This window comes from Prosopis cineraria, unplaced genomic scaffold (assembly GCF_029017545.1).
Source record: "Prosopis cineraria cultivar Desert tree isolate PC_DT_omini unplaced genomic scaffold, ASM2901754v1 PC3, whole genome shotgun sequence".
NCBI classification, from domain to species: domain Eukaryota; kingdom Viridiplantae; phylum Streptophyta; class Magnoliopsida; order Fabales; family Fabaceae; genus Prosopis; species Prosopis cineraria.
The window spans coordinates 31,870,947-31,883,789 of NW_026555334.1; the positions used below are offsets into that span (position 1 = coordinate 31,870,947).

General features: G+C 30.8%; 1 protein-coding gene across 1 annotated transcript; it reads right to left on the reverse strand.

The window, feature by feature from the left end:
* Window positions 1–407: 407 nt before the first annotated feature.
* Window positions 408–5,337, reverse strand: LOC129306926 (WPP domain-interacting tail-anchored protein 1). The gene is made up of 4 exons (XM_054947741.1): window positions 4,465–5,337; window positions 2,991–4,066; window positions 1,997–2,155; window positions 408–923 (listed from the first exon to the last, which is right to left on the reverse strand). The coding sequence occupies exons 1-4, from the start codon at window positions 5,030–5,032 to the stop codon at window positions 735–737; spliced, it is 1,992 nt and encodes a 663-aa protein (XP_054803716.1). The 5' UTR covers window positions 5,033–5,337; the 3' UTR covers window positions 408–734.
* Window positions 5,338–12,843: the final 7,506 nt, after the last annotated feature.

Consider the following 12,843-nt stretch of genomic DNA (forward strand, 5'->3'; position numbering starts at 1 on the left):
AAGAATAAGCAATCTGAAATTCCCCCACATTTTTTATAAGATTATTTTAAAAATAACATCAAGACTAGATCAATTCTTAAAATATTAACAATTTACATGAACAAATTATGGAAATTAGAATATCAACTATTTTGGGGTAAAAGAAGATAAACTATTTTATTCCTTGTTTGAACAAGCATGATGTTATGGAACGCATAGATTATCTAGTGAGAATTAATTAGTCATGAAACATTGAGTGTTTCCGAGAGTCAATTCTCATGTGATAATCCATAAAATTTTTCGACCAAAAAAAAAAACAAGATAATCCATAAAATTCAGTTCAAGCTTCACTGCTTCAGCACGTAAACCGCCCTCAGGAGTCAAGAACAAACAAACAAACAAAAATAATTAAAAATGTCAACTCAGAATGTCAATCCAACCAAAAAATCCACAACATGGATAAACCGTTATTACTGTCAACGAAGGCATCCGTTTTTGCTTTCCGGCAACAACTTAAGATCACAGTTTTCGCCTATTCGGCAAGCTGATTGCCTAATTCTACACTCGAACAATCGAAAAACCGAAAAAAGTAGAGAAATCTGACAACACTTGATAGAAAAAATAAGAGCAGAAAAACAGCAGAAAGTCATACACAAAACTAGAAGTCCCATAGCTTTGCCTTAGCCCAAAAACATGCTTTGCATTAAAAACCTACAATATAATTCCTCATAACAATGTACTTTCAAGGACTGACATCAAAATTCTTGTCCTTTCAACCACAAAAAAGTCACAGTTGAAACAAGTGAGACAAGTATTGCTATGAGCAAGTGCTTGAAATTAAGAACTCCCGCATCTGTTCTTCTCACAGTCCCAATGTCAGGCATGGGCTCCACAGCCTTCTTTTCGTTCTCCTTAGAGGACAAATTTTGTCCAGCCCTGTCCTCCTACAAAAAGAAAAACAGAGACGTACTTTCAGGATAAATATAAGCAATTTTTTAAAAAAATTTGCATAACAATAAAATCCACATTCCCATAAAATATATATATATATATATATTTTGCCCCTAGTCTCCGTTATCAAAGCACTCTATGATAAATGAGATATACACATATACAAATGTCGAGATTTAATAAATACAAGGGGTGAAATGGGGAAAAAAATTTACAAGTACTAAATTACTTATATTTTAAGTCAAAGTTAGTTAAGAAAAAATGTTTATATTTTGGATCGAAGGGAGTATTACTTTTGCGTTCAGTACAAGATAACACTATCTATATATTTTGTATGATCTGCGGTTCTGCACTAAACCCTGGAAAAGGCAAAGTTAACATTGCTGATAACCCAAAATTAGGGCAAAGAATCTAATAAGTAGAACAGTTTATAACAAATACCTGGTATGCACCACCGCACTGCTTATCCAATAATTAGAGATAAACTTTTCTCTTACATGAAAAAATATTTATTAAAATTGCAGTTGCAATGATTGACACGTTTCAACACATTGCACCAGTACATCTTAAACCACAGAGAAGCTTATCTTTTTCTAGGGGTGAAGATATGCCGATATAGAAAATGGCATTAACAGATATTTGTGCATATAAGCCAGGAGCAGCCCGTAAATGAAGAGAATAGCAACTTAAAATCACATAATTCATGAACCGCCATCAGAAATAATTAGTATGAAGCTTGCTGCAGATATAATCATTCACTGCATCTGCAGCACTAGATTATGGAATTGTGGAATTCAGATAGAAAACATTAGTATAGTGGGACCAATGACCAAATCACATCATTGATCAATTATTGCAAAGAAGCAAGAACAGAAGGCAACTTTGTCCTCAAGTACGATTGAAGATTCTTAGGTAGCCAACTATTATCCACACAAAAAACTAGGATTTGGTAATAATTCCTACTCATTAATCAGTATATGTAAATCCCCACTCCTCTTCCCAACCCCCCGCCCCAAAAAAATCAAAACAAAATATTAAAAAAGTCAACAGAGTTCAAAATTCCAACCTTATGGCAAGTGACTGGAGTCTCACAAACTTCTTCCTTAATTTCTCTGGCAGAAGAACCAATATCTCTGTTAGAATCACTAGTATCTTGAGGAGGACCCCCATATGTCTTTTCTAGCTTCACTACCAAAATTTTGTTTTCAAATGCTAAGGAAGATATCTGCAGATGAAACAAACAAGGATTTCAACAAAATAAGAACGGCGCAAAAAGCTAATAAAAAAGCCTTTTAATTCAAGCACGGTGATGCCCTGTAAAAAAAATTTTTATACCAAAAAATTCTTTGCTAATTAAATAACCCAATTAAAATCTTACAGCAAAAAGTGTAAAATTATAAGAATAGAAATAGAAAATGGTGATGGTCGGTCAATTGTTATTCAAAAATGGACCCAAGAAACAATGATGTTCCCAATCAAATGTATCATAATCTGCAGATCAATTTAGAACATTACAATATTAGTAATTTCTTGGCTGATTAGCGAGTAAATATAAGAAATGTCCAATCAAATGTCAGTGGGGTAAAAGCAACCACATGCAAACGTACTAAGACCAAAAAATGAAACAGAACCCTGCATTTTAAATTTTAACAATATTCAGCAAAATTTTAGACAAATCCAAGGTTTACATGTATCTAATCATTTTTTAAAACATCAAATAAATACTACACTAACACATGTGCGGTATACGGGAATTTGAAAGCAGTAAATAGCACCATTCACATAGATAGAATAATATAGGAAGGTACACTAAAATTCATGCAGACATCCTAACTGTGCTATTGACTGGCGTACAGAGGTGAATTACAACTGAAAGTTGGCAAATGTTGAGAAATCAAAAGTGGTGTTCATAAAAGGTAGACTTCTTAAAAGTAGCATAATGAGGGGTTTTCCTCAAGTTGGCCAAAGCTCCATTTTCCTATAAACTCACCCAACTAAGGAATACCATTAAAGTTTTATAACTTATGACCTGAAAGACAAGTAACAGACTCAATCTATACCTGCTTATTGAGACGCTCTCTCTCAACACTCAACTGAGTGACCAAAGTTTTAAAATTCATGGCATGCATGCCAATGTCTTTTGCTGTTGCCATTTTAGTTTTTTCCACTTGATGCAGAGTTTCCTCCAGACATTCCAATCTACTCCTCAAAAAACTTAATTCCTCATTTAACTCAGCATTTGATTCAGATAATACAATACACTTCTCCTCTGCACTGTCAGCCCGACTTTCAAATTTAGAAACATTTGACTTAAGATCCCCAATCACATTTTTCATATCATCAATTGTAGAATATAACATATCTTGTTTCTCCTGACTGGCTTCAGAAGATGCTATGGCATGCTGTAACCGTAGATCAGATTCTTTAAGCTGCCTCTCCAGCAAATCCACCTTGGCAGCACCACTCTCTTTCAAAAGAGCCAGCTCTTCATTGAGTCTAGTGTTACTCTCTGCCAATAATTTATTATCAGCTTCTGCACTAATAGCCCTACTTTCTGCCTTGGATGCATTTTTTTTTAGTTCTACAATACGATTTTCCATATATCTTACATCAGAACACAAAACATTATATAACTTCTGATATTCATCAGCAGAAGCCTTTGCATTCAGTAGTTGAAATTCAGATTGTTTTAGCTGCTTCTCGAGTGAATTCACCTTTTCACTTATCATGGAGTCCTCAGAATTAGCAAGACCTAGTTTAGCTCTAAGCTCAGATTCACGCTGAGCAAAACCATTCAGCTTGAACTGAGAAATCTGGAGTCTGCCAAGTAAGTCTCTCGAAATCCCCATCAGGATCTGACTTGCACTATCTGCTTCAAACCATCTTTCCCATACATCAGTTGCTTCTTCCTCTGCATAAACTAGCTCCTCCTCTAAGGATGATATTCTTAATTTTAGCTCTTCTTCAATTTGTAGTGAATCATTCATATTTTTCTCAAGATCTATTTCCCTTGCCAAGGATTTCTCTAGCATCCTCAGGATATTCCTTTGTTGCTCAGCGGTGTGCATATTTATCTCTGGATTCATATTTAAAGATTCATTATCCTCTCTGATGATTTTACCCACGTCACTTCTCCCTGTTGTCATTGTAAGTAAAGGGGGAAAACATCATTTCTTAAGAAGAAGAAAATTATTCATACCTAGTACTCTTATTTGTCAAAGCAAGCAGCTCTCTTGAGCCAATCAATTCAATGACCAACAAGTGTATAATCTCTTCTGTACAAAATATCCACGTGAACAATAAAATAAATATGCCTTCATTTATTTTTATTTTTTTTGCCACTCTTTTCCCCCTTTTTTTAATAAAAGAACCCATTAATAATAGAGATCATACTGCCTTAGACAACAATATCTCAGGAAACTGAAGCGGACCCTTGGATATTAGGGCACGAATAAATGAATAACTTCTTGTACAACTGCATAAAAACGACAATTTTCAAAACAAACAAATAAATAAATGGGATTCAATGATTACCAGTTTTCCCCCTCCTGAAAGAGGACAAATTCCTCTGAAAATTCGTCGATTGCATCTTGATTACAGAAAACTGCTCTTCAGACTGCTTCAAACGCTGCTCAAAATCACACAAGTTTTCTTTCATTACCATAAAAGTTTCCCCCAAGTGGGTGCATGACGATGTTCTCTGTCGAGCATCAGCAATCTCAGTTCGCAGTGTGTGCAAGAACTTATCCAATTCTCCAACCTCTGAATCCAGTATACCCGATAAAAGATCAAATTCAAGACCCTTCTCAACGGAATCAAGTTCCACGTGATCTTTCTCCATCGCGAAGGCCTCAAATTCACTATCCATAGTAGCTAGACGCATCATAAAGATGCTCAGATTAGTAACTTTCTCAGAGAAACCGGCTAAACTTAACTCCAGCCTGGTTAGAGTTATGTTATCAATGCCGATATCTCCAATATCCTCCCCATTGGGTGATTCGCCTTCAAGGAACACGATTTTATCCGTTTCGGCATCAAAGTCAGTACCAACATCACCAACAGATGTTGCAGCTGCCCCATTTTCAGCACTTGCAGCATCCATTATAGCAATCCAGTTAGCCTGAAACCCGGCAGGTTCAGGATTAAAATTATAAGTTCATGCCCACAAATGAAGCCACCAGGGAAGAAGAGGGCTGAAACAGAATCAATATATTTTACATAGTGGGTCTAAAGCCATCGAAGGGAGGCGAAACAAGTATTGCCAAATTCCACCAGAGAGAACCGTAAGAAATCATACCGTTTCAGTCCGATAACTCATAAATTCGATCTCAGTTTGGAGATTCCGTTTTAACAGAACCGCACACGCCCTAAAAGTAGAAGCGGATACGATGCCGCTCCCGCCCCAACCCCAACGAGTCTGACTCTGTGCCACCAAACTGAAACGCAACGTTTCCACGAGCAAGGTTCTTTTTTTTTTTTTTTTTCATTTTTGTTTCCAATGGCCCAAGTGAACTCCATAGCAACGGGCCAAGGCTCCATGCTTCCTTTGGTTCTCAAGGTGTTCTCTCTTTTTTTTTTCTTTTTAATATATACAAAAACACACACGCACACATTGTCACGCACACACAAAGGGCTCTGTTTTTTTTTTTTTAATGGTATTGCCCTCTAGGAGGCTTATTAAAATGTATATGTGTGCGCACACGCGCGCGCGTGCAGGCCTCCTTGTTTTAATGCTACTAGGCTTTTGTTGTCAGCAAAACTCTAGTACCAGTCTCGAACGACATATAATAAGTTGAAGTGCGAATAAGATGTGTTTATATTTGATATCTAATTAATCTCTAATATAATAATATTTATATATAATAAAAAAATAGCATGAGGCTTTAAACTTGAAAGATAAGAGGATGGTGTACCAAAATGAATAATGACACTTTTTGTTTTAGTATACATATTAAATAAATTATAAATTAAGCTTGAAATTACGAGGTTACGTGCAGTTCATTATTATCGTTTCTCACCTAAGCTAAGGTAATTCACGATTTTCACATCATTGGTTGAGTTGATGAGATTCAGTATGTGTTCCCTCGTGAAAAGTACGAGATGCTTTCCTTTTCAATTTAATTCTTCTCAACTTGTGTTGTTTAATTATTTGTCATCATAATATCGGTGTTCTCTAGGAAAATCCTCAATTAGCTTTATTTATACATTTATGATGGAAAATTTACATATTGTTTTTTTTTCCTAGGTATATTAATAATAAAAAAATCTTCTCTCTACTAATAAAAATTGTTCAAATTAATAAGAATTTGATTAATAACTCGGTTGTAGCTGTAAATCCTGTTACTGATCTGTAAATATTCTTTATAAGTGTTTTGTGATTTTGAAAATATATCTTAATCCTGATGAGCTCCTAAAATCAAGCTCACCAAAATTTTCAATTATGAAAAAAATTGTTCTCTTCTCATATTATGACATTAAAAAAAATTCTAATCACAGCATCACAGAAAAAGGTACCTGTTTAATTGCAGGTCATAACCATTTGCACTCATGGAAAATTTTCAGAAAGTGAAAAACCAGTGGCCCCAAAGTTAAGAGAATCATTGCTCTTAAATTATATTACAGTGCCGATGATGATAAATAAGAAAAAATTAAAAAAGGGAGGTCACAAAGTCCCGATCCACATGAAGCATTTCATCACCAACATGTACTCCAGAAAGCCACGTGAGAGGCCACTTGCTCTTAAATTATGTCCAATTATTTGGATTTTGGGGAACGACCTATCATAGCTTGACAACTTACATATTCACTTGCTGTGTTCTGAGGCGACTTGTTTGATGGCAAACGAGAAAGTGCAATTGCTGACCACCTTGATTGTGAAGCGCAGGAGATTCTCACCCATGATATTGTTATTGTTTAATTTAATTCATGATTCCATGTCTCTTCAATCCCTCCAAGGTTAACGTAAGCTTTTGATATTTACTTGTAACTAAGTTCTTTTATACTTTAATTGGTCGTCTTACTCGTGTTCCACCTCCACTGCTTTAATCTAAAGGTGTTTATGGGACGGAACACCCTCATCTCATATCTCATTTTGAAAAAAAGATCGAGATTAAATTTTGACCCCGTGTTCATTCCATCTCAAAAGTCATTCCGTCCCGTTAAGAGTCAGGACTGAATCGAGACATTCCGCCATCCTGATAAATGAAATAATGTTAAAAAAAGATCTGGATAATAACGTTCATAAAATTTTAAATCATATAATTTATTAAGTTTAAAATCAAAGCAACACAAGCACATAAATAACAATAATTTAAAATTAATTATTGAATTATATTAATCACAATTACATATTATAATAACAAATATAAGTGATCTTTATACTATAAGATTAGCAACAATAGGTAAGTCAAACACAATATCAAATCATTGTTCTTTTATTTTAGTGAAGATATACTAGGCTAATTACTCTTCTAAAAATGAGTAAGAAATATGTTACAAATAAAAGTTATTAAATAGATAGATATACGAATAAATTATATTAATATAATTAATATATTATAAAGAAAGATATCGTCATGTTTACTCCATGCCACTAAAAGTATCAATATAAAAAAAATTTAATTTTAAATAAGAATTGCAAGTATTAAAAGTATAATTGATATATTTAATATAAGTATAAATTATATTAATATAATTAATATATTTAAAATAAAAAATAATATATATAATATTCGGGACGGGACGGGACGGGACAGGACATCTCGATGGTAATCCCGTGTTCCCTCCCATCCTAAACTCCTTTCCTGTCCCGTTCTGTAAAGTCTCATTCCAATTATTTTCGGGCCGGGACAAAACCCATCCCGATATGATCGGGACAATATCAGGTTAATCAGGATGAATCTAGACTGAACACCCTACTTTAATCTTCTTTTAAATTAAGGCTTGATTTGGTTGGGGTTTTTGGGGGAGGGGCGGGAAGCAAGAAAGGTTGTTTGATTGAAAAAATTGAAAAGGAGGGAAGGCAAATTTTATGACTAAACTGTTCTTATTAATCTTATTACATTCTAAAATTATCATTGATTCAATTAAATAAAAAATATGACACCACTTCTACGTGTCATTGATTGTTTATTACTAACTGCTCTATATCTATCTTCAATTATAACCCTTGCATATTTTTCTACTAAAAATTATACTTAAAATTAATGATATAATTTGTTAAGCTAGCGCCTTTTTGTAGACTTCTTGGCTTAATTAATATTCAAAAAATATCTTTGGTTGCAATTGGAATAAAAGGAAATTGAAATTAGTTGAATGATTTTAAATTATTATTTTCTTTGATAATTTAATCCAATGAGATGCTGCTCTCATAGTTCATACATTGAACCAGATGCTTTTTTTTTTTCCCTGTTACAAAGAAAAAGAGATTAATTCAACACATCCATAAAAAACAGTAGGATAAAATTTAATTGTAAAAGGTACTGTTTACGATATACAGATGATATACTTATATGTAACATTGTAAATAATTTAAGGTAAATATGTGTGATCTTTTTTAAGGAAAATGTATGACAAATGACAGCTCACACCATAAATTTATTACTTTCGGCCCTATTAAAATAAAAAATCAATCGCGAGTAAATTATCATAATTAAAGCATTTAAACTTCAATATCATCAATGTGATCTTAAAAGCTTATTAGCGTCATCTCACTCTGCATTGTGGTAATGATATCAAATGTCAAATCTTCATCGCTGGACCAACCAATAAAACTCATTATTTAGGTTAACAAGTGCAATTAACAACAATTAAGATGTTAATAACAGAAGACTTATGATACTTCTCATTATTTTATCATAAATTCGTGGCTGGGAATGCGTGGAATATAATATGTGATGAGGCGTCCAATTAATTAAGTAGAAAATTCATACATTCGCGGTAATCGAAGCACTTACGTCTCGCACTCTTCTTTGTTATTGCAAATTACAAATTTTAGCAGTTTTTATTAATTTTGGTGGGGAATGGGAGTCGCGCTCAAATTGAAGGGTTACATATTGTAAATGGGCCCTGGTGCTGATGAATGTGGGCCCATTGGCCCAATTGGTTACGAAAAGTCAGATTACAGACCGACGATGGCCTTGACGCTTTTATCAAAAGCAAATATATTATAAAAAAAAAAAAAGCAAATAGAAGACCGGTGGGTGCTAGAATCAACTGATTGGAGATTTGATTCAACTTAATTAGAGGTTTTAATTTTAAGTTTTGAATATATAACATTTATTAAATTCTTTATTATTTATTCTTTATTCTTAATAGGAGATGTGCCATTGAAAAAGTACTCAGTAAGCTGTCGATTAGATTAGTGGGACTAAAAACCTATGATATCAGCAAAAGCCAAAAAAAAAAAAAATCAACATATACTATTATAGTTCTACTGTTTTCATTTTTTGTCTTGCACGACAAATAATTTTAAGAATTTCCAGTCGTTCTCTGGTTCGATAACTCCTTGACATCTTGATTTAACAAGGTTTGATTATTATTAAAACTATTTTTTTTTCTAAAAATTACGTAAGAAACTTCATGCTTCCTTTGAATTTTAAATACTGAATAGGGTTGTGAAATTCTGCTATCCTGACAAATCCTGAAATGTATAATATTTAGGGAGACAATTTAGTGGGTCCCTTTGCAAAAGAAAATAGTTACGATATGAAATAAAATAATGTTATTATTCTTAGATATTTTTGGGTTACTGTTATTGTTAGACCTTAAAAAAGTCGGAATCATAATAATTATATTTACAGATAAAAAATAGATTAAAATATGTTATACTAATCAATATAAATATGTATTAATTATTTTTTTATTAATATAAATTATAAAAAATAATTTAAAAAATATATATTAAATGCTTATTAAAATAGATAATTTTACTTGTATAAAAAAATAAAAAATATAATTTTTTTGTAAATAAAAACAGATAGACTAGTTAAAACACTCCAATAAACAATGACACAACAAGGATTCAAAATCATGAGTGCAGAATAACTAAATAAAAAATTAATATTTTTAAAATAATAATTTAATAATTAAAAGTAATCATTATATTATGACTAAAATTGTACCGATATAAATATGTTTTTCATTATTTTCATTTTAAAAATTATATTGAACATGTTAATATAGTTTTTGTTACAAATATACTCTTTATATTTTACTTAAATCATTAAAATATTATATATCTAATAAGTTTTTAAGTTCAATTTTTTTAAAGAAAAATTAATCTTTTAGTCCTTCAACTTTTAACTTACTTGTAACTCAGTCCCTTAATTATGACTCGGTGCGACTCATTCCCTCAACTATAACTCGTTGTAACTCAATCCCTCAATTTTTAATTTACCTATAACTCAGTCTTATTTTTTAATTTTTTTAAAAAAATTTTCAATGAGAGGAATAAAAAAATACTCATATATTATTTTAAAATACCCTCTTCTTATTCATTAATGTGAATAAGAGTTAACATGAAAAAAAAATTAACAAAGGTTAAGGGACTAATTTGTAAGTGATTCAAAAATTGAGAGATTGATTCATAGGCGAGTTATAGTTAAAGGACTGAATCATAGCGAATCATAGTTGAGAAATTAAGTTATAAGTACTTAAAAGTCGGAGGACTAAAAGAATAATTTTTTTTAATTTAAAAGGTGCAAAATATCAATAATAGAGGTATAAAGTTACAAATTTTACATATCTACTCATAATTTTTACCAAAGTAAAGGGTGCATTTGCATTCCCCAACATAACGAGCCATTGCTAATGAATTTAGGTGGCATTTGGATTTGAATTTTATCTTTAAAATTTTATGTTTAAAAAATCATGTATCTAAAATCATTGTTTGAATAATGTAAAAGATTACAAAAAAAAACAGAGAGAGAGATGAATTGATATTCAAAGTGAAAATATAAATTTTGGAGTAGTCAATTAATTCTATTCCTCAATGGACAAGAGATGGGAACAATAGACGTGAGAAGAGACAAGAGTGGCTAAGGTATTAATAATAAAAATATAAAGAGAACAAGAGGATTGAAGTAATTAAAATTTTAAATAATTAAGATATAAATAAAATTAGAAATTAAAAATAAAAAATATATATTTGGATTTTTTTGTCAAAAAAAATTTGGATTTGTATTGAGTTTTTTTTAACTAAAAATTTGTATTAATTTATAACTGATAAATTTTCATATACTCAAGCAGGAGGTTTGTCTTGTTCGACCCCCCCACAAAAAAAAAAAAAAAAAAGTGAGGTTTGTCTCAAAACTAATCGAAACGCAGCATTAGTACCATGTTATGTTATCTTTATCTTTAATTATAAAATATTTTTAAAAAATATTTTGCGTTTCAAAATATAAAATCATTCTGATAAAAATAAATTTTTATTAATAATTTTTTTATATTACTTTTTACATTATAATCTTTATGTTTAATATTTTTTCATAAATAGAATATTAAAAAATACATTTTTAAAATTTTAAATTTTTATTTTGCAAAATATATTTAATAAATTTTATTGATATATATAATTTTATCTAAAAATATCAAAAATTGAGTTGGAGATAATATATTTAACTTTTTGTTTCCTCATGATTTTCATTGCTTTAACCTGTTTTGTGCCTAGACGGGAGCTAACCGCAAATCAGAGCACAAAATTACACAGTACTCGTGGGGACCGTGGAAAAAAAAAAAAAAAAAGAGGATATTCTGTCTTTTGAATTTTGTTTTCGCTGATCTAATTAATTAAAAAATAGCTTACTTATTTCGTTTTTATACGCAAACCGACATTGTCCAAAATAGGCGAGTTTATTTTGGACCAAACTTTAAAAAATTGTACCATGGCCATGAAGTATTTCAAACATTGTACACTCGCATCTTTTGCTTTAAAAAAATACAAAATACAAAATGAACGTCATTCATACTCTATTTGGCGATAACTAGCACTATTTGATTATTTGTCATGCCTGGCACCAGCATAATAAAAAGGGATATTTATGTCAAAATTTCACATAAAAAAATTAATTATTTCAATATTCATTTGGTGTAGTACAGTTATTAATAAATCTTAAAATAATTAATTCTTTTATGTAAAATCTGTATATAATTTTTCATAATAACAAATATTATATAATTCACTTTTTCAGGACAACGAGTAATAGGCTAATAGCACGAAAGACGAGTATATATAATAATTTCAGCGGAGTTTAAATTGAAGAAATAATCGAGAAGAAATGGTAATTTTACATTAAACGCACAAGTTTAAATTAGTACTAATATAAATATAGATAATTGAGGGGATAAAATTATTAATAAGTAGGCTCAACCTTTTACTCGCCGAAAAAAAAAAAAAAGAAAACTCATGTAATATAGTCAGGAAATTTTTTCCTCGCAATGTTTTTAAAATCTAAGAAATTATTTACTTTTTAATTTAACAAAGCACTTAGGTGAGTTCAATTGAAGGAAACTAAAAATAGTACCCCTCTATTTAAAAATATAAAATATTTTTTTAAAATTAAATATTTATAATTTAATATTATTTTTTAAAAGTGTTCTTATTAAATAAATTATTTTATATATATTTTATAATAAATTATTATATTAAATAGAAGTAAATATAGAAGAAGATGTTAATTTAAAAATAAATAATTATTTTATTAAAATAAAATTTAATTAAAAATATTTAAACCGAGGAATAAAATCCAACACAGGCACGCAAGTAGAAGCAGGGGTTCACTTGATTCTGATACCAGACAGCCTGGGCATTGGATTTGGGCAGCACAGAGGCCCCGATATTCGAAAATATCTGGTAGGCTTTCAAATGAATATCTCCATTCTCCTCACGTCATCCATTAATTTTTTCCTTCTATT